The sequence below is a fragment of the Lynx rufus genome, unplaced genomic scaffold (assembly GCF_022079265.1).
Source record: "Lynx rufus isolate CCGP_SWC_20201006 ecotype Redwood Valley unplaced genomic scaffold, mLynRuf1.p SCAF_3, whole genome shotgun sequence".
Classification (NCBI taxonomy): Eukaryota; Metazoa; Chordata; class Mammalia; order Carnivora; family Felidae; genus Lynx; species Lynx rufus.
Genome location: NW_025814845.1, coordinates 200,118,023 through 200,145,369, shown reverse-complemented (window position 1 = coordinate 200,145,369; position 27,347 = coordinate 200,118,023). Strand labels below are relative to the sequence as shown.

General features: G+C 43.0%; 1 protein-coding gene across 1 annotated transcript in view; it reads right to left on the bottom strand.

Moving 5' to 3' along the window:
* CSMD1 (CUB and Sushi multiple domains 1) overlaps positions 1 to 27,347 on the bottom strand; it is a 1,672,960-nt gene that overhangs the window by 82,720 nt on the left and 1,562,893 nt on the right. Inside the window, exon 52 of the mRNA XM_047092364.1 lies at positions 15,035 to 15,220. Within this exon, the coding sequence (XP_046948320.1) occupies positions 15,035 to 15,220 (186 nt within the window). The remainder of the gene's footprint in view (positions 1 to 15,034; positions 15,221 to 27,347) is intronic.

Sequence of the window (27,347 nt, the reverse complement as noted above, 5' to 3'; positions counted from 1 at the left end):
AGAACAAATATCATATGACTTCACTCCTATGTGGAATTTAAGAAACAAAACAAATGAACAAAGGAAAAAGAGACAAACAGACTCTTAAATATGGAGAACAAACTGGTGGTCACCAGAGGGAGGTGGGGGGGGGATGGGGAAACAGGAGAAGGGGATTAAGAGTACATTTATCCTGATGAGCATTGAGTAATATATAGAATTGTTGAATTATTGTATTGTACGCCTGAAACTAATAGAATACTCACTGTATGTTAATTGTAATTGAACAAAAAGTAAAACTTATATGGATATTTAAGTGTTTTGCCTGAATAACAAGCAAATTCTTCTCTAACTGGAATACCTTTAGAATTCCAGGCAGGGTGGCTATTTCTGAAAAGTCTTTAATGCCTTTAACCTTGTAAATCCATAGCTCCATTTCAATCCCACTGCCTATGTCAACTAAAGTTCATTTCATTTCGCCAAAAACTGTACTCCTACAATGAGCTGAATTGTTTTCAATGACCTGAACTAACTCTTACAAACTCTCCTTGTGCCAGGAAGGATTCACTGTTGGCATTTACAGTGGAAACGGTCGTTTACTTTGAGCTCATATCATCTACGGTGGTGATTTCCAAATTCTGTATGATTACCTCTTTCTTTGTGAAAATGCTCTTTGGTTTGCCTTAGAATTATCTGATTCTGTTAAACCAGAAAAAAAAAAAAAAAAACAACTGATCACTTGAATCTCTTTCTCCCTGGTAGGCTAACAGCTCTTTTACTGTAAGCACTATGTCTTTTCACATTTTTTAAAAATTTTTTTTAAAGTTTTTATTTATTTTTGAGACAGAGAGAGACAGAGCATGAACGGGGGAGAGGCAGAGAGAGAGGGAGACACAGAATCGGAAGCAGGCTCCAGGCTCTGAGCCATCAGCCCAGAGCCTGACGCGGGGCTTGAACTCACGGACCGCGAGATCGTGACCTGAGCTGAAGTCGGACGCTCAACCGACTGAGCCACCCAGGCGCCCCTCTTTTCACATTTTTTATTGAATATGTTTGCCCTAAAACAGGTGCTGATGACATATATTTATAAATCTGAGTGAGTGAACATGTGTGTGTGTGAGTGTGTGTTCACACTTTGAAAACTAATGTGCCAAGAAAGTGTTGTGGCAGCAAAAAAAAAAAAAAAAAAAAAACGCCAAAAAACAAAAAACAAAAAACAAACCTGCAAAGGAATGGAAGTGATGAAACCATATGGGTGGAACCTGAGTAAAGGGAAAAGTAAGACTGGAATAAATATTTAATGTGAAAGTTCTCCAAAGGGAGAGGGGCAAGAGCAGAGGTCCTCAGAAGCCGTGGCAATTGGGGTTCTATTTAATACCTTCAAAGATGCCCAGAGGGATAACCTATAGCAAATGTCTAAGCGTGAACAAGTGAGGCCGTGGTCTGGGTGATGACATCCCAAGGAATGTCAACCAAGATGGTGCCAGAAAATGGTTTCCTCCAGAAGGTGGAGAAAAGCGGGCCACTTGGTCAGTTGTATCCAAGTGGGTGTCCGCATTCATATGCAAACAACATGAGAAACCCAGAAACCAATGAGCCCTAAGGAATTAGTGCCGATGAAAGTGTCACAGAAGGCAGTGCCCCTGGTTGCCTTGGCCTGGCGGCAGGGGAAACCCCAATCTTGTGCCCGAATTCTGGGCCTTGTGGGAGGAAAAGGGACTTGAATAGACACAGGACCCTTTGTGGGCCCCAAATGCCAACTTCTTCTCCCCTTGGCATTTCTGTAAGGTGAGCAGCCCCGGTCACGCAGGTCAGAGACCTGACAAGGGTTTTCCTGGCTTGTTCTTCCTTCCCTCTCCCCCCCGCCCCCGTCCCCCACGGGCAGGGAGAGATCCGCTGGTCCTCCCCATGCCACCCCCTTCTCCTGAAGACCCTCATCCCACCCCCTTCTCCGGCTCACCCTCACCCTCTGATCACACACACACACACACACACACACACACACACACACACACATTTTCTGTCTTGCAAACATTTCAGTGACAACATAAAATATTTTGCATTTTACTTGAGAATTTATATTGAGAATCTGATTCTACCGTGAGTGATTCTGATTTGTTACCGACTCCTTTGGCCAGCGGCAAAGCAGAAAGACCAACCGTTGTTTTGTATAAGGTATTCAGACAATGATAGTATTTCCACCATAAAGAAAGCCCTTTAGACTTCCCCGTCCCCACAATAAATTACAGACACATATCATACGTTTTCTGGGGTGTTCCCATCAGCCCCTCCATGCAGGGATGCAACTCTCTTTTCTCTTTTAACAACAGATCCCCCCATCATACCCCACAAGGGGAGTGCTTCTTATCACCAAGTTCAAGCACATTTAATTAGATTTGTAAAATCACCATTGGATGCCATCGCAGGAGAATGATTTAATCAGCCTCGTAAATGTTGTTTGCGCTCACAACTTGGGCGAGCTTTCAGCATGCCATTAATCGGCTGTCCTCACTGGTCAGGGGGCCCAGAAGCCGGCTCAGTTCTGGTGTATTAGAAGCTGAGGAACAAGCCTGCTTGGGCTTAGGTAAATAAGGAATGTAAGGTCTTTGAGCAAAGGCATCCTACAGAGATTTCAATGCAGTCCACACCCTCCCATTTCAACACTGCTCTGGGAGGAAGCCCCACCACAAAGACTGGATTGAAAGCATGAGATTCTTAAGAAAATACATTGTTTCTGGATTTTTGTTTTAAGCTCAGATGTTAACCAAATCCTGAGTGTGTGAGTTGTTTAGAATAAGAGTAGCGAATTAGTAAAGAGCTCAAATCACAGAGTTTTAAAAACAACCTTTTAGCAGGTAACTTAAAGTCTGAGAGTGATCAGACTTTCACTACCAGACAAAAAAACAAAATGTCCCAACACTTCAAAGCCCCTAACCGCCACCCCCCTCCCCAAGATTCCTGACTGAATCTAAACCCTCTGAACATTCTCATGTTCTTTCTAGTCCTGGAATTGCCAGATTTGTTCTCATTCAATTATGAAGTTTACAAAAGCCCCTTCTTGAGATCAGACATTTTTCTGCCCCAGGCTTCTTGTTATTTCGCTGCTATGTTAGTTTTAATAAGTAGATCTTAGTGGAGTCAGACCCTAGAGCATTTACCTAACTAACTGTAACTAAGTAAAAAAAAAAAAGAATATTCCAGCTCTTTCCCTAGCTTAAAGGTAAACACCTTCCAGGAAATCTGATTTCAGTAACAAAAAAGACTAATACTGAATTAACTTCATCTGCTTAGTGACACTGGTAAATACTGTTCAGATTTTTTTTTATAATTCTATAATCGAAGTTCCCTACTAAAACCATTTTTTTTCAATTACATAAAATGGTTTATTTTTTAATTATACTAAACCAACCCCTGAACGGGATGAAAACAGTACTGATAATCAAGGAGTAGATTTATAGTAAAATAATCTTAGTATTTCACTCCTTATCCACTGGGCTCACAACAAAGGAATCCACAGTATTTACATCACCAATGCCTGTCTTTTAAAAACTTAGCTTTTCAGTTCCCTCTAAACATCCCTAGAAGTTTCCTGTTGTGGCCATGTGTCTTCTTTTTATCTGTGCGTTTTTTCAGTCCCGTAAGTTGCACACGTAAGGTCACGGTTTCAGTATGCACCAATAACCAACACTGAACCAGCTCTTATAATTAGGAACATCTTTAGAGTTTTTGCGTTAAGAGAATTGTTTGCTTAAAAATAGTTGATGCATTTGTTTAAATGTTCTTTCCCATTTCCCCTAGTGAGACTTTCCTCCTTCCGTTGTTTTAAGTAAGAGTCTAACAGTGTCTCCGGGGTAATTTGTAGGTTATGATGAATGTGACCCTAAATTCTGACATTGTTGTAAATACAACATAGTCAGTGCCGTGAGAGCAGGGCCAGGGCCCTGCCCAAGGACTTGTGGACGCTTTCATGGAGACAAACCACACAGACTAGGGACTGGCATTGAAGCCGGTGGCCATCCGGCTGAGGTACGCCTGATATGAAATGCTATACAAGCGGATGACACCTGCTTTGGTCAGATCCTCAATCTCTAATACTTGGGACACAGGTCTGCAGACATCTAAAGGGACAAGATAAAAGAAGGGTGGGGAGCCGTGGATGCTTCCAGAAAGTTGGTGGTTTGGTGCTGTAGAGGGGGTGCGGGAGGCACCATGAAAGCTGGCGCATGAGAAGACACGATTTCGATCCAGTGCTGAGTGAACAGGGAGCTGTTTCCTCTGATGGTGTGGCACTACGATGACACGAGGACATTAATATGCAACAAATACGTTCTGCTTACACACACTCTCTCTGCTAAGGCTCCACACACACAGGACCACGTAGAGCATCATGACCGTGTGTAAGATGGGGCCAAGCTAGGAAACTCGGAACTCGCGAACTTCCCTTCTAGTGATGCGTACGATGTTCCTAAATTCTTATAATTTAGTGCATGAGGTCATACATACATGGAGCCAAGTCATTTTTTTCTTCAAAACACTTCAGTAGGAGTGACAGATGTGTGGAAACATTCTTTTTGGATGGTACATGATTGTAACATTTAAGTAACCAGCATCACGTCATTCTGTGGGGACAATGATGTCAAGAACTCATAGAAATGTGCGTTAATTTTCCCGTCTCTCCATAACTTTGGGTTTAGAATAGTTAAGTGAAAATAGACTTATATTATACTTATATTTATACTTAGTAAATGCATACTTATATTTAATGTGTGTGTGTATATATATATATATATATATATATATATACTCTAATATTATACATATACGTATATTTAGTAAGATGAATAGACTTAATCATTCAAAGTAACAGAAAATAATAATCATTAGTTTCGACATCAATGTATGTACAGAATATGCAGAATGATCACTAACCCTAAAGTGTTGTGTGTTTGGGGCGCCTGGGCAGCTCAGTCGGTTAAGCGACTTCGGCTCAGGTCTTGATGTCACAGTAGGTGGGTTCGAACCCCGCATCGGGCTCTGTGCCGACAGCTCGGAGCCTGGAGCCTGCTTCGGATTCTGTGTCTCCCTCTCCCTCTGCCCCTCCCCCAACCATGCTCTGTGTGTCTCTTTCTCAAAAATAAATAAACTTTGACAAAATAAAAACTAAAATAAAGTGTTGTCTATTTAATGCATTAGTTACTTGAAACTATCTATGTCTATATCTATATCTGTATCTCTATCTCTATAAAACCGTGCACAATTTCAAGTTTGCAGGACTATTTTACATTTCAGGAAGTGTGTGCTCCGTGCTTGACGCAGGTGTGGAAGCATTCTGGAGCACAGCTACACACACCAGAGGCAGACCCCTGGCCAGCTGACAGCAGCACGGCTCGCCTGGCACACGTCTCAGCCTGCCGGGCTGGGCAAAGGCTCAGCCATCCAGACTAAAAGGGAGAAAACCTCTCATGTTCATGAGTCACTCTGCTTACATGGCAGCAAATTTAAAAAAAGCAACTGTAAAAAAGCAGTTTCCTCACATCTCGTCTGACGGGGGCCCTGATGCCCATTCCACGGGCACTTACAAAGAGATGGCCGTCAGCCCAATGGACAAATGCACCTGCTGTTGCAGGGTTTACGCTTCTCAAAGATAAAACAATAATAACTAACATATTCCATTACTCAGGGGCCGCGAATGACCTACAAGAAACAAGACCCAGATTTACCATGGGGCATTTCAGGGCACATTTTCTTTCTTATGTTTATCAAGGCGCCAAGGGGAACCTGTTCACAAGTCCAATTAAAACGCAAAAAGCTAGACTAAGCCATGTTCAGTCTTTGCAAAAGAAAATCACAGAGTGGAGCACAGCTGGCCCTAAAGCAGGGGTCTGAATCTAATCTGAAACAATATCTAAACTCCAACGGAGCACCAAGATCCCAAAAGGACGGTTTCAATAACCACAGCGACTTTGCACAACCTTAAAGTGCAGCCTTCAAACCCCTCCCCCAGCAGAATCTCCAGTAGCTGAGGTTTGGCGCTCACGGTCGGCCACGACAGAGGCTTCCAGGGCTGGCGAGGACTCCTCACCTTGCACACGACTGCACAAACCCATCCCGCAACGTGACGCACCCCGACGTCGAGGAGCAGGAACCCAGCCGGCGTCTAGTGGCTGTTTGAAACTTCGTGTAGGCTCACGCAGCCCATGACCCGCCAGGTCTGCTCCCCGGGTCTGCGCCGGGCACGGGACGAATCAGGGCGGGCTGGGCACGGGCTGGGGAGCGCTGGGGGACACTGCGCACGTCTCCGGCACAGGCTGCCAGCTGAGGCTCTGAACTGACCTTTTGGCCTGGGCTATTTTCCAAGTCTTGTAACAAACAGACTTCCTTGGAAGCTGGAAATAGATCTGTGCCTCTTACAAAAGTCCTTTTTTCCCTTTAGCTTTAATATGCATTAAATATGTACTTAATTTAATATGCATTAAAAATACATATGCATACGATGATTATGTATTTAGATCAAGCGGGAACTGGATTCTTCTTCATCGGCTTTGCTAACATCTTCACTGAAATCCCTTGTAAATGCATCCCTTGTAAATGGGGCAAGATGGGCCCATTCACACTAGCTGCAAGGCGGAGTCCAGCCTCCAGCAGGGAGGGGCCGGCGGCAGACAGATGGCTTCATTCCATACTCTGCCGTGGACCGACCACGCAACCTTGGGGGGTTTCCACTTTTGGGGGCTCCAGTCCCCATCTGCATGATGCGGATAGTGATAGTGCTGTAGAGGTCCATTAAAGGGCTCAGACCGCAGGCATGTAAATGCTCATGACGGGGCCTGGCGCGTAGCGGAAAGTCACAGAGGCCTGATGTACAGCTGGTGTCATGACTCAGGGCTCAGCAATATGACGTACGATCAAACGATGTTTGTCAAGGAGCCAAGGGTAACGTATCGTGTGTACTCTACTCTGAAGATGGGGGTGATCAGTAAAGACAACAGAAGCAATTCCGAGACCATGTCCTAAGGGACTAAGTTGATAAGTGTATATGCTCCAAAACATTTTATATACGGTATTCTTATATTTATAAACACACACATATGCATTACATATATAAATGCATACGTATATTTAACATATATATAAATACACAATCATGTATATTATACACATGTATTTATATGTGTCTATAATATATATGGAAATAAACACATATGTATTTGTATATGTGTGCACACACGTATATATGTACTATTATACACATATGTGCATATATGTATTATATATAGACGAATGCATACACGTACCTGTATGTTGTACAGATATGGCCCTACAGATAACATATATGTACATAACTTATATATAATCTTAGTTTTTCTATGAGTGGGCTATTTGCAGGTCACATAAAGCTATTTGGCACAATACGACTTTATCCTGTTCTCCCTCTCCTGGAATATACAGGTGTTACATTTAACCATGTAAAGTGCTCATGGCACCTGGCACGCATAGTAGGTCTCTGATAAATTGTTCACAACAAACTTACTTCACTGACTAATGCCTTTAATTGAAAAAGCAAACCTCTATATTGGGATAGGGACCTGGAACTCGTTTTTCATTAGACGGTCATCTTAACGGCTTTGATTGCTCCCGTATGCAAAGTGCATCATGCTTATCTGTCCATCATTTGGTCAAACTATGAAACCCATACATTAATACCCAGAGCCTCCCTTGTTCTCTTATGCCGTTGGCACGAATCAGATCTTCAACGGCCCAAATCCAGTGTCAGCAAATAAGTTAAAATGGAGAGAAAGGAGCCTCAGGCACCTGCTGCAGGGACATGCGGGACGGCGCGCAGCAGGCAAACTGAAGCGGTTACTTATCGCAGCCTGCACGTCCGTAAAGCTAACGGCCGGACGAACTGATTTGATTTACCATCTACACGTACTCTTTATCAAAGGCGAAGTGTTTCTCATCTCGGAATCAGGGCTCCGGTCTACACATTACTGCAGTCAGTAAGGAAACCGAATGGCGTCACGTGTACAATGTACACAGAGGAGTCAGTCTCGGGGAGCTCAACAGTAACCAAACTTTCCGACTCGCCGATAAAGCTTCGTGCTTATTCTCTGCAGTTTCTGAATTTAAATGAGGTGGAGAAAACGCCATCCCTCCCCCTCCAAAAATGAAATAGGTTTTCCAAGTCCCTGAATACCAAGGAACTTAAGTGAAATGTCCATTTCTCCCTTTTGTAAAATCTAATGGACAATAGTGAGACAAGAAATACTTGAAAGTTAGAAATAACACTTAAAAAATTCAGCGCTAATTTTCCATTTTATTATAAAAGTTGTATGTATTGTCCGTGTTACTGAAGCAGTCAGTATCAAAAGCTTTAAAATGCAAATTGGCTTTTTTTTCCATTTAACAACCATTTCACTGAGCATACTATAACTTCTTTCTACTGGAATCCTCATTTGTATGTAGGAAATAATTTTGTGATTTAATTTTTTATTGTAGCTTGAAAGCAATCGTCCATCTAGAATATGCACTTTTGAAGCAGAAAAATTCAAATGCATGTATAAATTAGACCACCTTATGTGTGTTGTATTACGTTTCACGTCGGCACAGAATAGTTCTCTTAAGTGATGTAATATTTGCCTTTGAACAGCCAAAGGCCCCTCATTCCTGACTTTTCTAGAAAGTGTTAGACATAAACTCAGACCACGTCCTTGAAATCATTTGGTTCCACTACAGACAAAAGGCGGCTCCCTGACGCACTGTCGGCGATTTAACGCTTCCCAGGATGAATTACGTGCTGGGTTACAACGGCACCCGCTTCCCGTCTCTGTGCTCAGTTCTCTAACACACAAGGCTTCTGAGACACAAGATTCCCAGGGGCAGAATGGGACGGAAGCAGGGAGCAGGGACTCTCTCCCTAGGTTTTCCGGAAACAAACCCCCATTGGCTCCTCTCTACATCTGTGACTTCAGCCAGCGGACCCCACCGATCCCTCTGAGGTTCTTGTCCGTCTGGGGGGATAACAACTGCATACGTCCTGAGAGGTGAGTGAGGCCATGTGTGCAAAGCTCACGGACTCCAGCCTGGAGGGCAGTCGAAGGTCCAGGACTGGCATGAACACCTACACATGCACACACTGAACGTGAGCTGGTCGGGTTCCAAGTCAGACTCGCTGTAATATCTGAGTTCGGTCTATGGGCCGTAAGAGAAGCCTCAGGGACACACAGGGGGGCGATTCAGGTACAGGCGGCCCTGCCTCGGCCTGGTGCTCCGTACGCAGAGCTTGGGGACTTGGTGGGACAAACGTGGCACAGGCGGAAGGGACTTGAGGAGGGCAAGGGAGGTCGGTCTGAGTCCCCACCTACTGGCTGTGGAGAGACGGGAGTGTTCTCAGCCCCCAGGCCCGGCCCGGCTCCTATGGTGTCTCTGCTGTTACCCCACTCTCCGGGCATTTCTCTGAGCTGATGGGGGCGCTCAAATCACCCCTCCTCACGCTCCTCCCCACTCGCCAGGAAACCAGTCTGACACTCAGCCTGTCTAGAACAGGCACAGAGCCTTGAGTCCATACTGGACCACGGCATGGGACTTCCCCAGGCAGATCCCGGCAGCATCACACCGTTGTGCTGTCATGAGGCCCAAAGCACGTCTGCCAAACCGGTGTCACCGTATAGCTGGCCCTGGGGCAGCAGGGGCCTCCACCAGGGCGGTTTCAGTGCCACGGAGTACTCCCCCAGATGTTTCCGTAACGCCCAGTCACGTTCATTTGGTTGCAAACTGCAGATTTGGGCTATCTCCGCTATTTGCCTTTTAGTAAATCAGGAAGGTAAGGAAAGCACTGCCTTCTCCACAGGATTGTTGTTATGACCGAATGACGCAGCACGGGCACGCCGGATGCAATCCAATGTCTACAGCTGCCGTTCAAAAGCGCGGTCCCCATTATTACCATTGTGTCCCCAGACCATGCGCTCCTCCCAGCAGAGTGCCACCTCTTCTGTAAAAACCGATCCCAGGCTGAGCATCCGTATGATCTCATCTACGTCTTTTTTTTAACCTTTATTCATTTTTGAGAGACAGAGAGAGACAGAGCGTGAGCAGGGGAGGGGCAGAGAGAGAGGGAGACACAGAATCCGAAGCGGGCTCTGGGCTCCGAGCCGTTGGAAGAGAGCCTGACGTGGGGCTAGAACCCGCGAACCTTGAGACCATGACCTGAACCGCAGTCCAACTCTTAACCAACGGAGCCACCTTGGCGCCCCTAACCTCATCTACATCTAATCGCTCCCTGCTATGATTGTGTCAGGCTGTGTGTCTGGGGTCCCGTGCATTGGTGCAGACTCCAACAAGGGCAAAGGCTTGTCTCACGGACCTGCCTATGCCAGCAGTCGTAAGCCAGGTGTCCTCACAGACCACACATCACAGAGTGCTGGGCGGACAAGCCAGGGTGTGTGCAGCACCTCCCGGTGTGACGACTTTCTTTGGCCCCTCGTGCCCACTGTGGGTCTCACACACTTCCTCCACGGGGTCCGAGGCATTTTATCCGCTTCTCTCTTTGTGAAGTGTGCTGCTTCTTTCTTTCTCTACTCCCTAACCAAGGACTTAAAAAGCTAGGTCGTGCCTCTTACCCTCCGAATTCTGACATAGTTGGCTCTCTGTGTTGGAGTCTTATGATGCCAACCCATTTACTGGCAAATATAGAGCACTGGCATCAGCATTCTGTAGTCCAAGCTGTAAAGAGGTGCTAAAAACCTGGGTATGCATAATTGCTTACGCCAATGAGGGGTGGCCTTGACACTTAAATACGGCCCGTACGCCATCAAAGCTAGTTTTCATTTATGCACAGGGCATTCCGTCCAGCCCACGCTCAGGACGAAGCAACTCAACATTACGGTGACACACTAAAGGCTCTTGCTCATTGCATCGACCTGTGGAGTAACAGGCACATATGTGAGGCAGCCTCTACGTTCAATCCAAAGGAAACGCCTCATCAGTTAAAACAAAATGTCAAAGAAAGTGCCACTGAGACTGTCTGACTGTGATCCCCAATAGGCTGGATTATCTCTAGGGAAAATGATGGCTTCAAAGCTTTCCACACAGCTTTACAGATCATGGAAGTATCTGTCCATCGGGTCATTTTTAGTAAAATCAATTATGTCCCTAGAAATACTTACAACTGAAAACAAGATCAATCTTAGAGGAAACTGCAAAACATTCTTTCAGTTAAGCTTCTAAATTGTTGCATTCATATTAAATACATTTTGAAAAATGTCTCATTTTATATTGAGACAAATAAAACAAAAGGGAGAAGTCAGTGTGACATTGGCAAAAGAACGGACACACAGGTTGGTGGAGGAGAGTAGGAAATGCAGAAATTGAGACCCATGAACACAGTGAACCGATCTTTGGCAAAGGAGCAGAAGGCAATACAAATGGAGCAAAGACGGTCTTTCAGCAAATGGCACCGGGCCACGCAGACATTCGCGTGCCAGGACTTCACACCCATCACAAGAATGACTTTGAAATGGATCACAGACCCAAATGGAAAGTATAAACCTCTAGAAGAAACATAGGAGAAAACGCAGGGGACCCTTGATTGGGGGGATGACTATTTAAGTCCAACACCAGAGGCATGTTCCATGAAAGAAAGAACCAGTCAGTTGTACTCCATCAAAACTGAAAACTTCTGCTCCGTAAAAGACACCATCAAGAGATTGAGAAGAGAAGATGTAGCGTAGGAGGAAATACTTAGGAAGGACATCTCTGATAAAGGACTGTTAGCCAAAATATACAAAGAACTCCTAAAACTCAACAAGAAACATCTTTTTTTTTTTTTAAAAAAAAAAAGAAGGGCAAAAGCTCGAAACATAAACCTCACCAAAGAAGGTAGACGAATGGCAAAGAAATATATGAAAACATGTCCCACATCATATGTCACCAGGGAAATGCAAACTAAAACAACAAGGAGGTGGGGTGCCTGGATGGCTCCGGCAATTAAGCATCCGATTTCGGCTCAGGTCATGATCTTGTGGTCTGTGGGTTTGAACCCTACATTGGATTCTGTGCTGTCATAACAGCTCAGAGTCTAGAGCCTGCTTCAGGTTCTGTGTCTTTCTCTCTCTCTCTCTCTGCCCCTCTCCCCCCTCTCAAAAAATAAACATTTAAAAAATTAAAAAACAAAACAAAACACACGTTGTTAGAAAGGCTAAAATCCAGAACACTGACAACAGCAAATGTTGGTGACAATGTGGAGCCACAGGAACTCTCACTCACTGCCGGTGGGAATGCAAAGTGGTGCAGCGCCTTTGGAGAATGGCTTGACAGTCTCTTAGAAAACTAAACATACTCTTCCCCTATGATCAAGCAATCATACTTCTTAGTATTTATTCAAAGGAGTTGAAACTTAGGTCCACACAACACCTGCACTTGAATGCTTACAGCAGCTTTATTCATAACAGCCAACACTTGGAGGTAACCAAGGCGCCCTACAGTACATGTGGGAAGATAAATGAACTCTGGTCCATCCAGAAAAGGAAGGGGCCAGTATTATTTAGCACTAAAAATAAAGGGGCCATCAAGCCATGAAAAGACACAGAGGAACCCTAAATACATGTCAGTAAGTGAAAAAAAACCTGATATCTGAAAACGATACATAATGAAAAAGTTCATCTCTATGACCTTCTGGAAAAGGCAAACTGTGGAGACGGGAAAAAGATCGGTGGTTGCCAACAGTTGAGGGGCGGGGGAATGGGGGTGGATAACAGGCAGAGCACAGAAGATTTTCAGAGCAGTGAAAATGGTCTGTATGGTACCATAATGGTTCGCATTTGTATTTATCCATTTTTCCAAACCCACAGAACATACGATGCCAAGAGTGAACCTTAACCCAAGCTATGAACTTTGGGTGACAATGATGTATCGAAATGGGTTCACCAATTGTAACAAATGAGCCTCTCCATTTGTTGGCGAGGAATGTAGATAATCGGGGAAGGATTTATGGGAATCTCTGTACTCTGCTCGATTTTGTTATAAACCTGAAGTTCTTCTAAAAAACGGCCTATTAAAAAAGGATGTGAGAATAAAAATTACATTTACATAATTTACATAGTTGCCTATCTTGCATCATGTCTTTCTCAGACACTCAACAAATTTTAAATGGCTTTGCCTTTAAAACCCAGCATACACTTGACATTTCAAGCACAGCACCCAGAGAACTTACAAAACAAAACAAAACACCAATGCCTGTTTTCCATCCAAGACTAGTTAACTCAAAATTCCTGAGAGTCAGACCTAGACATCAGCAGTTTTTAAAGCTCCCTACACGATTGTCATGTGTACCCAGAGTACAGAACCACTGGCATAATGAAAAGCACGTAGGACGTAACTGGAGAGGAGCGACTTCAACTCTAACTCTGCAAACCAGTAGCTTTTATTTCATTGGTAAGGCCGTGTGTGCCCTCCCTTTTCAGAGCTGTCAGGGGATTGAGAGATAAGCTGTTTGAAACATTTGGCACATAGTAGATACTTTACATTGTCAAGCGTTATTAATGACAACCTCTAAGCTATGTGCAAAGTAAGCAGGGTGTTAAACGCCCAGGAAATTGTTATCATCAGTAACCCCAAACATCTAGTGTTACTGCCATCTACGGGGTTAAGCTCATTTGAGGAAATAATTTTATTTGGGATTGAACGTAAAAACCTACCGATGTATCTTATTTTTCTAGCTTCCTGTACTATTTCTTAATTACAATAAAACAGTACTTTATGAAATAAAAACTAAGAAATATTACTATTGTCTCATTGACTATCAGGAAAAGCAATAATTATTTGAAAGGTAAAAATAAATAAATGAAAATGATCACAAGGAGTTTAAGAAGTATGGAGGAAAGTCAACTATGTTCTGTAAACATTTATGTATTTGTAGCTAAGAGTTTAAATAATTTTTTTTTAATTTTTTTTTCAACGTTTATTTATTTTTGGGACAGAGAGAGACAGAGCATGAACGGGGGGTGGGCAGAGAGAGAGGGAGACACAGAATCGGAAACAGGCTCCAGGCTCCGAGCCATCAGCCCAGAGCCTGACGCGGGGCTCGAACTCACGGACCGCGAGATCGTGACCTGGCTGAAGTCGGACGCTTAACCGACTGCGCCACCCAGGCACCCCGAGTTTAAATAATTTTAACATGACCAAAAATACTGTACTGTGCACAAAAAGAGATCAATAGACTAATTTTATAGTTGAAGATCATGTGAAAACGTTTTTCAAATATCTTCAGAGCAAAAATATTGTATGTGTAGAAATATTATATAACTTTCCATTTTCAGAAATTAGGTAGTTAGATTATTTCCGATTTGAGGCTAGTTTTAATATAGCTGCAATGAAAGTTTTGGTGTAAATTGTGTGTGTGTGTGTGTGTGTGTGTGTGTGTACGAACTTTGGCTCTGTTTATGGAGTTAATTACTATTTTTTAAGACTACAGCTCTAGAATGGGCCCAAACTTTTGACCCTCTTAAGAATATTATTATATACCATAAGTAGCTTTCCAGAAAACTTACTGCACTTTGCAAATCAGTGACTCATTTATTGAGCACCGACACATTACGTAGAGTGGGTGATCCACAAAGAAGCCGGGCACTGCCTTTAACGTGAAGGGATTTACAAAGAGGTGGGGGGTGAATCGGAAACTCACGCTGACTTCTGCCTTCGTGTTTTGTGCGGAGACCCACTGCTAGATGGCGCGTCTCTACACCCTCTCGAACTCACCTACCCACGTGGAAAGAGACAGCCTAGTGAAGGTTTGCTGTAAACAGCAGAGGGTCTAGATCCTGATGGAACCAACGTGATTCTCTGCAAGCAACTTTTCAGAATCAGAGCTGACTTTACATAAATGGTTGGGATATTTTACGCGGAATAAATTGGTTTTAATCTTAGCACAACGCCGGAGACCAAGCCCTCACGTGCTGTGGAGAGGGTCTCGGCACACTTGGGAATCTGGAGTTCTCCTAACGGTGAATCTTGCTCCCAATTAAATCTGCCAAGACATGTGAAGGCACTTAACACTCACGTGTACACGCAGGAGGCTTCCCCGTGTTATTCCACAGTCCATCTTCCCGACATACGGCCGCTGCTTGTTGGCCTGCTTCCAGCTTAAAGCCCTCATTACATTCATAGATCACTTTACTATCCAGCGTGAACTCGTTGCCCGTAAAGGAACCATTTCCCGGGGACTCGGGGATTCCACAGGACACGGCTGGAAAGAAATGGCACAAATGGGGAGTTATTCTTACAAGACTTTATGATACTGGCTCTGTTTCTATTTTTATCTCTAGCACATATACAAATGGTAAGATATTTATATTTCTTTTCTTTATGTTTGTTTATTTATTTATTTATTTATTTATTTATTTTTTCAACGTTTTTATTTATTTTTGGGACAGAGAGAGACAGAGCATGAACGGGGGAGGGGCAGAGAGAGAGGGAGACACAGAATCGGAAACAGGCTCCAGGCTCTGAGCCGTCAGCCCAGAGCCCGACGCGGGGCTCGAACTCCCGGACCGCGAGACCGTGACCTGGCTGAAGTCGGATGCTTAACCGACTGCGCCACCCAGGCGCCCCGTATGTTTATTTATTTTTGAGAGACAGAGACAGAGCATGAGCAGAGGAGGGGTAGAGAGGGAGGGAGACCCAGATCCCAAAGCAGGATCCAGGATCCAGGCTCTGTCAGCACAGAGCCCAACGTGGGGCTCCGACTCACAAACTGCGAGATCATGACCTGAGCGGAAGTCGGACGCTCAACCGACTGAGCCACCCAGGTGCCCCTGAACTCTGTCATACAGTTCAAACACACTGAGATGTTTTCATCACATGGCCGGGCTCAGGATTGCACAGTATCGTGCTTTTCACATCATTTAACATTGGAAAGAAAGGATAAAATGGTATCTTTCCCATCACAAAGTTGACCGACGCGTTGGTGCTGAGATTTCACAGGGATCAGAGCTGATCCCCAGTCTGGCCTCCCTCACCCCCCACGACTGGGTTTTCCTCAAAGCGCCATCAAGTTCTGATGAGAGGCAAATCACTTAGCCGACATCCTCAATGCGTCCACAACCACAGTATCTGTTATCTTATGAATTATCTGTCAGAAAACAGGGCCTGAGGAACCAAAATACTGGAGGAGAAAGGGAGATTGCCTTGAGCAGAACAGCTCAGTCCTCCAGGCGCTAAGAAGGCCCGCTTTCGGTATAAGGCCGGCAAGAAAGCAGTACGAAGGAAGCAGGCATTTTTTTTTTAATGTTTCTTTATTTTTGAGAGAGACAGAGACAGAGAGAGAGGGAGACCCAGAATCCGAAGCAGGCTCCAGGCTCTGAGCTGTCAGCACAGAGCCTGACGCGGGGCTCGAACTCACGTACCGTGAGATCGTGACCCGAGCCGAAGTCGGACACCTAACCGACTGAACCACCCAGGCGCCCAAGGAACAGACATTTTTTTTTTCAATATATGAAATTTATTGTCAAAATGGTTTCCGTACAACACCCAGTGCTCATCCCAAAAGGTGCCCTCCCCAATACCCATCACCCACCCTCCTCCCTCCCACCCCACATCAACCCTCAGTTCTCAGTTTTTAAGAGTCTCGCGTGCTTTGGCTCTCTCCCACTCTAACCTCTTTTTTTTCTTTTTTTTTCCTTCCCCTCCCCCATGGGTTTCCGTCAAGTTTCTCAGGATCCACATAAAAGTGAAAACATATGGTATCTGTCTTTCTCTGTATGGCTTATTTCACTTAGCATCACACTCTCCAGAGGAACAGACATTTTTTAACAAACAAGAAAGATGAAGAGAGTGTTTAGTACAAATATTTCCTTCTTCAATTTACTAGCTCTGATCCAGACTCATCTACTACGAGACAGAAACCAACCAAACAGACAAAAAACACCTCTCATGTGAAATGACTGTAAGTTACAACAAGGGCACAAAGTAGGAAAGCAGGACAGAGGGATCAACAGTAATTCCCAAGGATCTACACCCAATTCGGGTGCATTTGTCAAAGAAACCTTTTGCAATAACTACAGTAACGGCCTTCCTTCACTCGGTCAATATTTAAGGTATTATTCACCTCATGGGTTTTAAACTGGGGTAGTTTAAAAATTTTCCCACATTGATTCCAATGAGAAACTACGTGTAGCATGTTAGAGCTGGAAAGACAGACTGAAAGAGCTTACATAAACTTATCCATTTACGGATGAGGAAAACTGAGGGTCAGAAAGGTAAAAGGACTTGCCTAGGCTATCAGAGAGACTGTGTGAAACCTCAGGCCACAGAGCAGACTGGTGACGCCCAGCTGACACCACCTTCTGTTCCACGAGAGCCCCAGGGAGGAGCACGCTGAGCTACACTGGTTCTGAGTCTTTTCGTTGTCATTTTGTTCTTTTCTCCTTAGCACAAGTCGTGAATAAACGCGATGGAAAATGGTCAGAGAAGGTAACACATTTTTTAATGTAGTGGGTGATAAAAATCAAATTTCTGGGAAGTCCAAGCACTCAAATTTCTCTTGTGCTTAATTTTATAATCTGCTATTTCAACATCTATCTATATGAAAGATACATATGAAAAAAATTACATGATATACATATGAAGCATACTATAGTAAAGATTTGCAGTAGCCAGGGGATAAAAAAATCTTAGACATATAGACATCATTTTTTTTTACAGGGGAAACTTTATTTTTTTTAATTTTTTATATTAAATATAACTTATTGTCAAATTGGTTTCCATACAACACCCAGTGCTCATCCCAACAGGTGCCCTCCTCACTGCCCATCACCCACTTTCCCCTCTCCCCCACCCCCCATCAACCCCAGTTTGTTCTCAGTATTTAAGAGTCTCTTATGGTTTGCCTCCCTCCCTCTCTGTTTGTAACTATTTTCCCCCTTCCCCTCCCCCATGGTCTTCTGTTAAGTTTCTTAGGATCCATATAAGAGTGAAAACATATGGTGTCTGTCTTTCTCTGCCTGACTTATTTCACTTAGCATAACACCCTCCAGTTCCATCCATGTTGCTGCAAATGGCAGGATTTCATTCTTTCTCATTGCCAAGTAGTATTCCATTGTGTATATAAACCACAATTTCTTATCCATTCATCAGTTGATGGACATTTAGGCTGTTTCCACAACTTGGCTATTGTTGAGAGTGCTGCTATAAACATTGGGGTACAAGGGCCCCTGTGCATCAGCACTCCTGTATCCCTTGGGGAAATTCCTAGCAGTGCTACTGCCGGGTCATAGGGCACAGCCGCTCTGGAAAACAGTGTGGAGGTTCCTCTAAAAACATACAGACATCAGTTTGAACAAAGCATTCCAAATAACATCTGGCTTTCCAAAGCCATTGCTTTACTGAGGCAATGTATCCATCATCTGCAAAATGTTCATCTTAATTTCTTGAAGGCAGTGAATGCCCCTTGTGACTGGATCTCTCAGGGTCAACAATCTGTTTCCTCACCAGTTCCTCTCAGGAGTCACTCAAGTAATCATTGGCTCAGTCTCACAAACCTTCATGTCCCTGCCGCTAGCTGAAGCGTGCCCAGGGCCCAGTTCCCTTCTGGCTCTCATTTGGGATGAGAAGCCAATGAAATGACATTTCTCTGGCAGATGAAATGAGAAAGAGGACATTATACAAACACCCAAGAAACCCTACCTTCAAGGGATTCATACCCCGGAGGCCCAAACAGAAAAGGTATCTAACTACCTATGTTAAACCTGGAAGCTCATTTCACGCATGAACCCTGATACTGGGAACTTCAGAAGACCCACTTTTTGTCATCTGATCAGCCACTGAGAATCTGTTTTTGGCTTTGAGCTTTCGGTTTTAACAACTCTGTAGAGTGTCTTAACAACAGGTTGTTTGGTGGGGCTTAAAATAAAGGTTGGCGATCAATCAGCCACGAAATTCTAACACTTCTGATTCGATGAAGGTTGGTGATACCCTTACAGACTCCCTTAAAAGGGAGACTCCTGCTAATGTCTAGTATGGGGTCATCTATTCATTCCTTCCAAAGTTTTTGCATGATTACTATGTGACAGATATTGTTTCGATCACTTTTTAAATGTTAAGGAGTAAAATGTATGTGACTTTCAAAATATTCATTATGTTCTTCCTTTTATTATAGCTGAAGGGAATACATTGTCTTAGTATTTTTTCATTGTACTAATATAGCATTATATTTCCCAACAATCTAGGCAAATGAGCACATACTCAGCCCATAAATGTATCTTCTGTGGAAGAGCACAGACTTTAAAGTCAGACTTCTCGATCAGTTCTTGTCCCTGACATTTGTCAGCTCTAGGATTTCAGGTCAGTGACAATGAATGTCTGGTTTGCAGGTTAATAATGGCCACCTCAAAGGCAATTGTAAGGAGTCAACGAAATAATGTACACAGAACAAAGAGCACTAGCTTGATACAACGTAAGTATTCAATACTCAAGAAAACATTGTGGGGCCCCTGGGTGGCTCAGCTAGTTAAGGTCTGACTCCTGATCTCGGCTCAGGTCATGATCTCACATTCATGGGATTGAGCCTCACAGACGCTCTGCACTGAGAGTGGGGAGCCTGCTTGGGATTCTCTCTCTCTCCCTCTCTCTCTGCCCCTCTTCCACTCTCTCTCTCCGTCTTCAAAATAAATTTTAAAAAGTGACTTGCAAAGACAGCAAAGAGGAAACCGGTAGTAAATCAGCTTCTTTCTACTACATGTCTCATGAGATATTTAACATTTTGGTTTCGAATATATAAATGGAAGGGCTGCTGTGCCCAGTGTCATATTCTTTTACAAATCAAACCCTTCATGGGATTTTTTTCTTTACGTATTTAAGACCAAACAGTAGTTGTCATTCCTGTCTTTGGAGGTTTAACACCTCTCTGATTTTTTCCCCATTTTCCATTTCCCATGATTGCTTGCTATAACTGACAATCCCTCCTTTTCTTTCTGCTACCCATCGAATTTCAACTCTGTACAATTTGTGTTCCTTTTTTTTTTTCTTTCTCCATTTTTTTTTTCTTCCCTTCAAAGAGTTCTTGGGCTGTGACTCTCACCTTAGGCTTGTGATCCTCATATCTTGACAGCCACTCAGTCCACGTGGTGTTGTCACCTGCTGTCTAGGTGAACGATGCCCACACCTCAAGCTTAATGTGTATAAACCCTGAGGTTGTCATCAGACCTTCACCGTAGCTACTACCCTCACAGACTTTCTCCCAGTAAGTCCAGTTAGAATTTTCCATTCACTTCTTGTTTACATGGCCCGGATTTGGTTGGTGACCACGCGGTGCCTGCTTATTTGAACATTTGCCTCACACTCTACTGGTATCCTAGCTCACACACCCAGTATCTCAAAATAGAATGTCTACCTTTTCATTATCTGTTGGGAGGGTTTTTTTGTTTTGTTTTGTTTTGTTTGTTTTTTACCTTTTCATTATCTGAACCCTACTCATAAGTCTAAGGCAAACCCAGAGAGAGATCAATCACCCAGTAAAGCCTGGAACGAAAATAGTATCCTGCAGTAGGGATGCCTATGGACTGGTTAAAGTAAGAGGTATATTTAAGTAATAAGGTCTGAAACGGGACATGAAGGCAGTCTGATAGGTACCAAGTTTATAACCAAAGACCAAGTTGGACATCAGCAGTATAAACAAAAGAACTGCATATAAGCTTAGGAACTGGAAGAATGGAGAGCCCATGAAATGCTCTGCAAAGAATGGGATGTGCTAAGAGGTACAGAAGAAGACTTGCTTTGTAAGAGAGCAATGCCAATCCTTCACACATTCTGCCGAAGGCATAATGAAGAACAAGGCAGCCACACAGCCAATGCCTCGAATGACTGTGGATTTCGGCGGGGTCATAAGTATACAATGTAAGCATGGAAGAATTTTCTATTAATTAAAATGTGTGTATGTGTGTGTAACTTTAAATACATACACATATAAATATTAATTACGGATTGTAATAGAATATCCCAATTGCCATCTAGAATTTGGTTCTGCTCTGTAATATCAGGGCTTGCATTTGTTTTGCGTTAATAATCATGTTGGGCCAAGTAACAGTGAATTTGTTACAGTCTAATAAAAGTATCAGAGACCGATAATACAGAAATCACGTCACTTATTATTCACTACAGAACTATTAGATAAAAGCCTTCGAACACTATTTTTGCTGACTACAGAATTCTGGGCGGTATTCTTTTCAGCCCTTTGAAACATGCTGTTCTACTTCCTTCTACCCACCAGGGTTTCTGATGAGAAATCTACCACCACTTGAATCCTTATCTTCCGGTAGGTGATCCATTGTTTCTGCTTGGCTACTTTCAAGATTTGTTTTCTCTGCCTTTACTCTCATTCAACTATGGTGTGCTTTGGTGTGCATTTCTTTGGGTTTCTGGTAATTAGGGTTCACTTAGCATTTTTACATATTTTGCCAAACTTGGGAGGCTTTCAGCCAGATCTCCTTAAGCACTTTTTCAGCCTCTCCCATCTTTCTGCTCATCTTCTGGGACCCTGAGGACACACGTGTCAGGTCATGTTGCAATCCCATGGTCTCCGAGGCTCAGTTTACTTCTTTGTAAGCATATTTTCTCTCTGTTTTTCAAAGTGGCTACTTTTTATCATTCTATCTTCAATTCAGAGGAGAGAGGTCCTTTCCCATCATCTCCTTTCCGCTGTTGAGTCCATCTACTGAGTTCCTTTGTTTGTTCGTTTCAGTTATTGTATTTTTTAGTTCTAATCATTCCATTTGGTTATTCTTTGCATCTTCTATTTCTTTGCTGGGCCTTCCTATTTTTTTTAACTGTTTATTATCAAATGCATATATCATATGCATAATATAATAAAATGCTCATATGCATTTTAATTGTTGGTGATGGCTGCTTTAGAATCTTAGAGCATTCTAGCAACCGTGTCATCTAGACATTGGCTTCTGTTGATTGTCTCATCTCATTTAGGTTGATATCTTCCCATTTCTTGGTATGACAGGTGATATGGCATTAACACCTGGACATTTTGGGCATTATGTCCTAAGACTGGCTCTGTTTTCCTAAGGCTTACCTAACATCACTCTAGTAAGCAAAGGGAGGCCCCGCCTCCTCACCTCCAGGTGGAGGTGGAATTCTGGGTTAGTGGGGTCCTTGCTGGGCGAGGTGGAGATTCCAGCTGGCCTGCAAGTCCCCACTAGTGCCTCGCTGGCCGGGACAGGAGGAGGTGTTTCTTATGGATCCTCCTGTGGCCTCCACTGACATGGAGAGGAATGGCTTTGTCACAGTTGAGGAATGGTGACATTTCTGACTCTCGAATATGTGTCCTCTGATACCATCCCAGCGGGGGGGGGGGGGGTTAGGGGAAGATCATCACCACCACCTGGAGTGAGGTCCAATTTCCTACCTGGTGTCACTGATGTTTCTTCCAAGGCCTCCTTGGACACCACCCCGTAGGGGAGAGTTGGGCCACCTTAGACAGCCTGGAAAAGATCTCCACTCGGTCTCTGCAATCAGTGGTTGGGTATCACCACAGGTTTTCCCATAAGGTTTAGATGAAGAATGATTGTTGACTAAATATTTCCTTTCTTGTCTGGGCCGTCCCTTCTCTGTTATTTTGGCAGGGAGAACAGACTTTTCTTGGTGGTTGTTGTTGTTGTTATTATTGTTATTATTATTATTGTTAGTTTGCCTGTGCCCATTGGTATTTCAAGATAACCAGTTTCCTCTTCATGCAGTGAGGAGTTTGAGGCAGTAAAGAGAGCCTAAGAATCTCACCACTGGGTCATTCCTTCCATTCTGAGGTCCTAAGTCATTCTACCATCTTCTCTGTATCTTACAGAGTTCTCTTATAATTGTTTTTTATATAATTTTCAGGGATTTTAGTTGTACTTAGGACGGAAAATAGAAGAAAGAACATCTACTTCATCTTCCTAGAGTGAAAGCTGGAATATCTTCTAAACAATCTTGTTCTGGGGCGCCTGGGGGCTCAGTGGGTTAAGTGTCTGACTTCAGCTCAGGTCATTATCTCTCGGTTTGTGAGTTCAAGCCCCTCATCAGGCTCTGTGCTGACAGCTCAGAGCCTGGAGCCCGCTTCAGATTCTGTGTCTCCCTCTCTCTCAGCCCCTCCCCTGCTCATGCTCTGTGTCTCAAAAATAAACAAATATTAACAAACAATAAAGACAACAACAAAAACAACAATCTTGTTCTGAGGCTGAACAAGAAAGGGCTCTGTGATAGACTGGTGATGTCTGCCATGGCAAAAAAGTTAAGAATCCTGCAGACCACAGACCCTGCAAATCTGACCACTTCAGCACTCGTTGTCTGTCCCACCCACATGCCTTACCTCTTACCTGAATAGTGCCCATACACCCTCTTCCTAAAGGTGTAAAAATTCTTCAAGTGCAGAATATCCATACATGTTTTTCACCCTTCCCACTGCCTTGAATAACAGAGCTCTCAATAAATATATGTTAACTTTGTTTATTTATTTATGGGAAATGGAAAAAAAATATTATACTACCAAAGGTGTAACTTGAAAGTTTTTCAAAAATTACCAGGGCCCTGAATTTCAGTATGTGGATTTACTAAGTTTACAATTTGAACCACCAGTAAGAAAGTTTTCACTTTAGTTTAAGTACTATATTTTAATTCTCAATATTTTAACTGAACACATGATTTTGACAAAAATTATAGATTTTAAAATCTAACATCTGTAACTATACATGAAATATTATATAGGTATTTTTGTGATTTTCAAGGATTTGCAGAGTTTTAACTATGATTTTCTCTAGAATCATTGATAGAGATACTTATAATGGAGTTATATTTGGATGAAGAATTATCCGATGATTTCTATGTGTTTTCCTAAAGACCAGAGAACTAAACTTGTATGCATGCCGTAATAACATATCTAGTTTTTCAGACACATAGTCATATAAATTATATCTGTAAAATTCTAAATCCTTAATTTTGTTAAAGTTCTAAATAAACGCAGTCCTGTTTTGCAATGAATTTCAGGTTATTCCAAATGGCCATTTTGTTAGTGACAAGTGTTACATATTCTCTCCAGAAGAAATGTCTCACAATTTGATAGTATTTAACTTTATCTAACTTGAACATTACTGTATTTCTGTGAGGTAGATAAGACAAATGTAATAGTTCTTAATTTATTTTGTGTACTGGCGAAGGGATAGGGTTTTTGGAGAAACAGATTTGGGGATCGGTAATGGTGCCCCTTTACACATTTGGTGGAGGGGGTAATTTTGATTCTGTTCAAATAGATCTATAGAACTATCTGACATTGTTCAATTGGAGCATTGGACACATCTCTAACATATATTTCATACATCCTGCCAATCAAAGAATAAGAACAACTTGTTCCTTCACTCACTTGACAATATTTTCCACCACGTGCCAGAATGGGTATGAAGCACAGTCCAAACGGTAATGAATAAAACTGAGCTTTTCCTTTCCCTCTTGAACCTTACAGTTTACTAGGCAGGTTCTAGTAGTACTGGAGGAGACAAATAGGCTTAGAAACAAATCTACGTCATGGATTGTAAAAGCTGTCCTTAGTGTCACAAAGAGACAGAACAAGGTGCTGAAAGAAAGAACAAATGAGGAATGTTACTTAAATGAAGACAGAAAGGCTTCAGTCAAGCCTTCAGTATTGAAGCCCCAGGCCTCAAGTCCTGGAAAGCACCTTTATGCGGAGAAGGAGGCCCCGCCTGAGGCAGGAAAACACTGATCAAATGTCACTGTGACTGTGAAGGGTGAGCCACCTAAAGTAAAGATTGAGAGATCATTAGAGGAGGTGTTATTCAGAACTGTGGCAAAGAGTCTGCATTTTATGTCGCAGACTTCAGAACTCCTTCAGAGGATTTCAAATGGGCAGTCACACAAACTCATCTGTGTTTTTCTGGTGAGGTCATTCCAACCACTGCCTGCAGGATGGATTGCGAAATGGACACAGTGAAGCTGGTGCAGGAAGGCCATTCTGGAGGTCCCTGGGAGAGGCGAAGGGATTGGAAGGGGGCACAAAGAGGTCAGAAAGGTTCGGAACAAGTGGCCCCAAAAGGTGTCACTGTGGCATGTGGATACGTTGAGCTGAAGGCAATCAAGGCCCTGTAGGCTCAAGAGAAGCATCTCACCTTCCCTTCACTACCTAGAAGAATTTAAACTGGGGGTCTTTCCCAGAATGACAGTTTTTACCAGACATGAATTTTATCTAGGTGACTAACCCATCCATACGGCAAGGCCAAGATCTAACTACCAAACATCCGCTCTTGTACTTATTGACCTGGAAATTGCCCTCCTCCCACCTGAAGCCCCAGGGCCCCAGCCCATTCCTTAGCTCAGGATGGCATGGACACCATGTTACCTTTCTGTCTTTGACCCTCATGTATGTGGGGTCCTTGTATGTATGAAATGAGATTTGATTTGTTTTCCCTCTTCATCTGTCTCATGTCAATTCAATTTTTAGATCAGCTACAGGAACTGTGAAGAGCAGAGGAAATTTTCTCCCTCCCACCCCAACAAAGTGAATGGACTGGGACACACTCAGAAGCTAGAATCAGCAGGGCTTGATGGTTGCAGGCAGAGACTCAGGTAGGGGCAAGAAAGAGAAGTCCGTTAAGCAACCGGCTGGACTAGAGTCTCATTTTCTGAGACAGGATAAAGAGTTCTGTCTTGGCATTGAGACCCAGAGGTGCAAAAAATGTTTCAGTGGGGCAGTTGGCCTGGACTACCTCTGGAGTTCAGAAGAAAGAGTGGGGGACAAGCATAGAGAAAGAGGTATTTCTAGTATCTATTGGCTCTCTCCATAACATACCCCCCTGAATCACTCTAGACTCAGTTCTGTCCATAGTCTGCATGGCTAGACTATAAACTGAACATGGTATCCTAAAATCTATAAGCAACTTTTAAGGAATAACAAATTCTTCCACTCAGTCTTTCTGGTGAAAAGACTTATCACTGTTTATGTATTGATTCATAATTTATTAAAACATGTGCCATGGAAATAATTTGTTGGAAGAATAAAACATATCAGCACATTACAGATGCAGACTTTCTAAAAGAAGACACAGATAGCTTTCCTCAGATATCTGGGGAATTGATTTCTCCCATAACGATATCTTCATAAATTTATATGTTAGGTTCTACCTTAAAGCTTTATAAGTTTGATTAAAATTACATATATTTTAAATTATATATTCTTTTCCCATGAGTTATTTAATTTGAATGATAAAATTATCATGTAATTTGGGGAAGGCAAAAGGTATTATTCCCATTGTATAGATAATGGTTCTAAACTCAAAGTTAAGCAACTGTACATAACCCTGGTAGTTAGTGGGGAAATGACACCAGATAGGTAAATAAATGCCTCATCTTGCTTGAAAAAGAGCCAAGGAGCCCTTAATTATCCCATGACTAGTTGGCATTCCAATATAACTTGTAACTGGAATTTTCAAAAGGACTTCTTTTGTTATATCGGAAAAGATAGATTTCAGGTTGCCCACCATGTCAGTGTCCTTCCCAATATGATATCAACGGAAATAAATGCAAAGAAGAATTCAGAAGGACAGAATAATATTGAATGAATGTTATGATTCTTTCTAAAACAAGAGTTTCCTGCTAGTAATTTAATTCTATTTCAAATAGTGGAAAATATCCTTGAGTTGTATGGACACAAAATTCCTATTTTTTCCCTCATTCTTTGAGCAGAACCTTAGCTACACAGTTGAAATTAAAACAGAGTGAATTGATCATTTAAAGTCATTTTCTTCCTGAATGTCATAGGTGTTTAGCACAACTGACCAGAGTCCTACTTTTCCTTTACAAGAAGATCCCTTAAGAAATGAAACCTAACGTGACATCTAAACCCAGAACGTGTTGTAGGAGAAATGCTCCCTGCAGAGATGCAAGGTTGGAGCGATGGTGTCCCCAGTTATATTAGTGCTTTAAGTGGCTATTACTTTCTGCTCTGAAATCCGTTGCATTTGGCAAATACTTTACGGGTTATTCTGTCTTGGCTTAAGAACCCTCACCTGGAAACGAAGGCTCTCGAGGTCACGTCTGTGGTCTCGTCTCTAAAAGTCTGTAATTCTATTCCAAAGCTTCCTCAGCACATTCGAGAGAAATGTCCCTGCCACTTCATCCACCTCCTCCTGCTACCTACACTGTTGTATGGTGTCTCTTCCCAAATTACCACACCATAAATATGGAAGATGAGAGTAAAGGTGCGACTCTAACTCCCTCTCACAGGCGCACCGAGGAATCTGGCCGGGAGGACTCCAAGCAGGGTAGAGCAGAACGCGTGTCCTCTGACTCCCGACCCTCCACTACTTTATTTTTAAGAACTCAACATA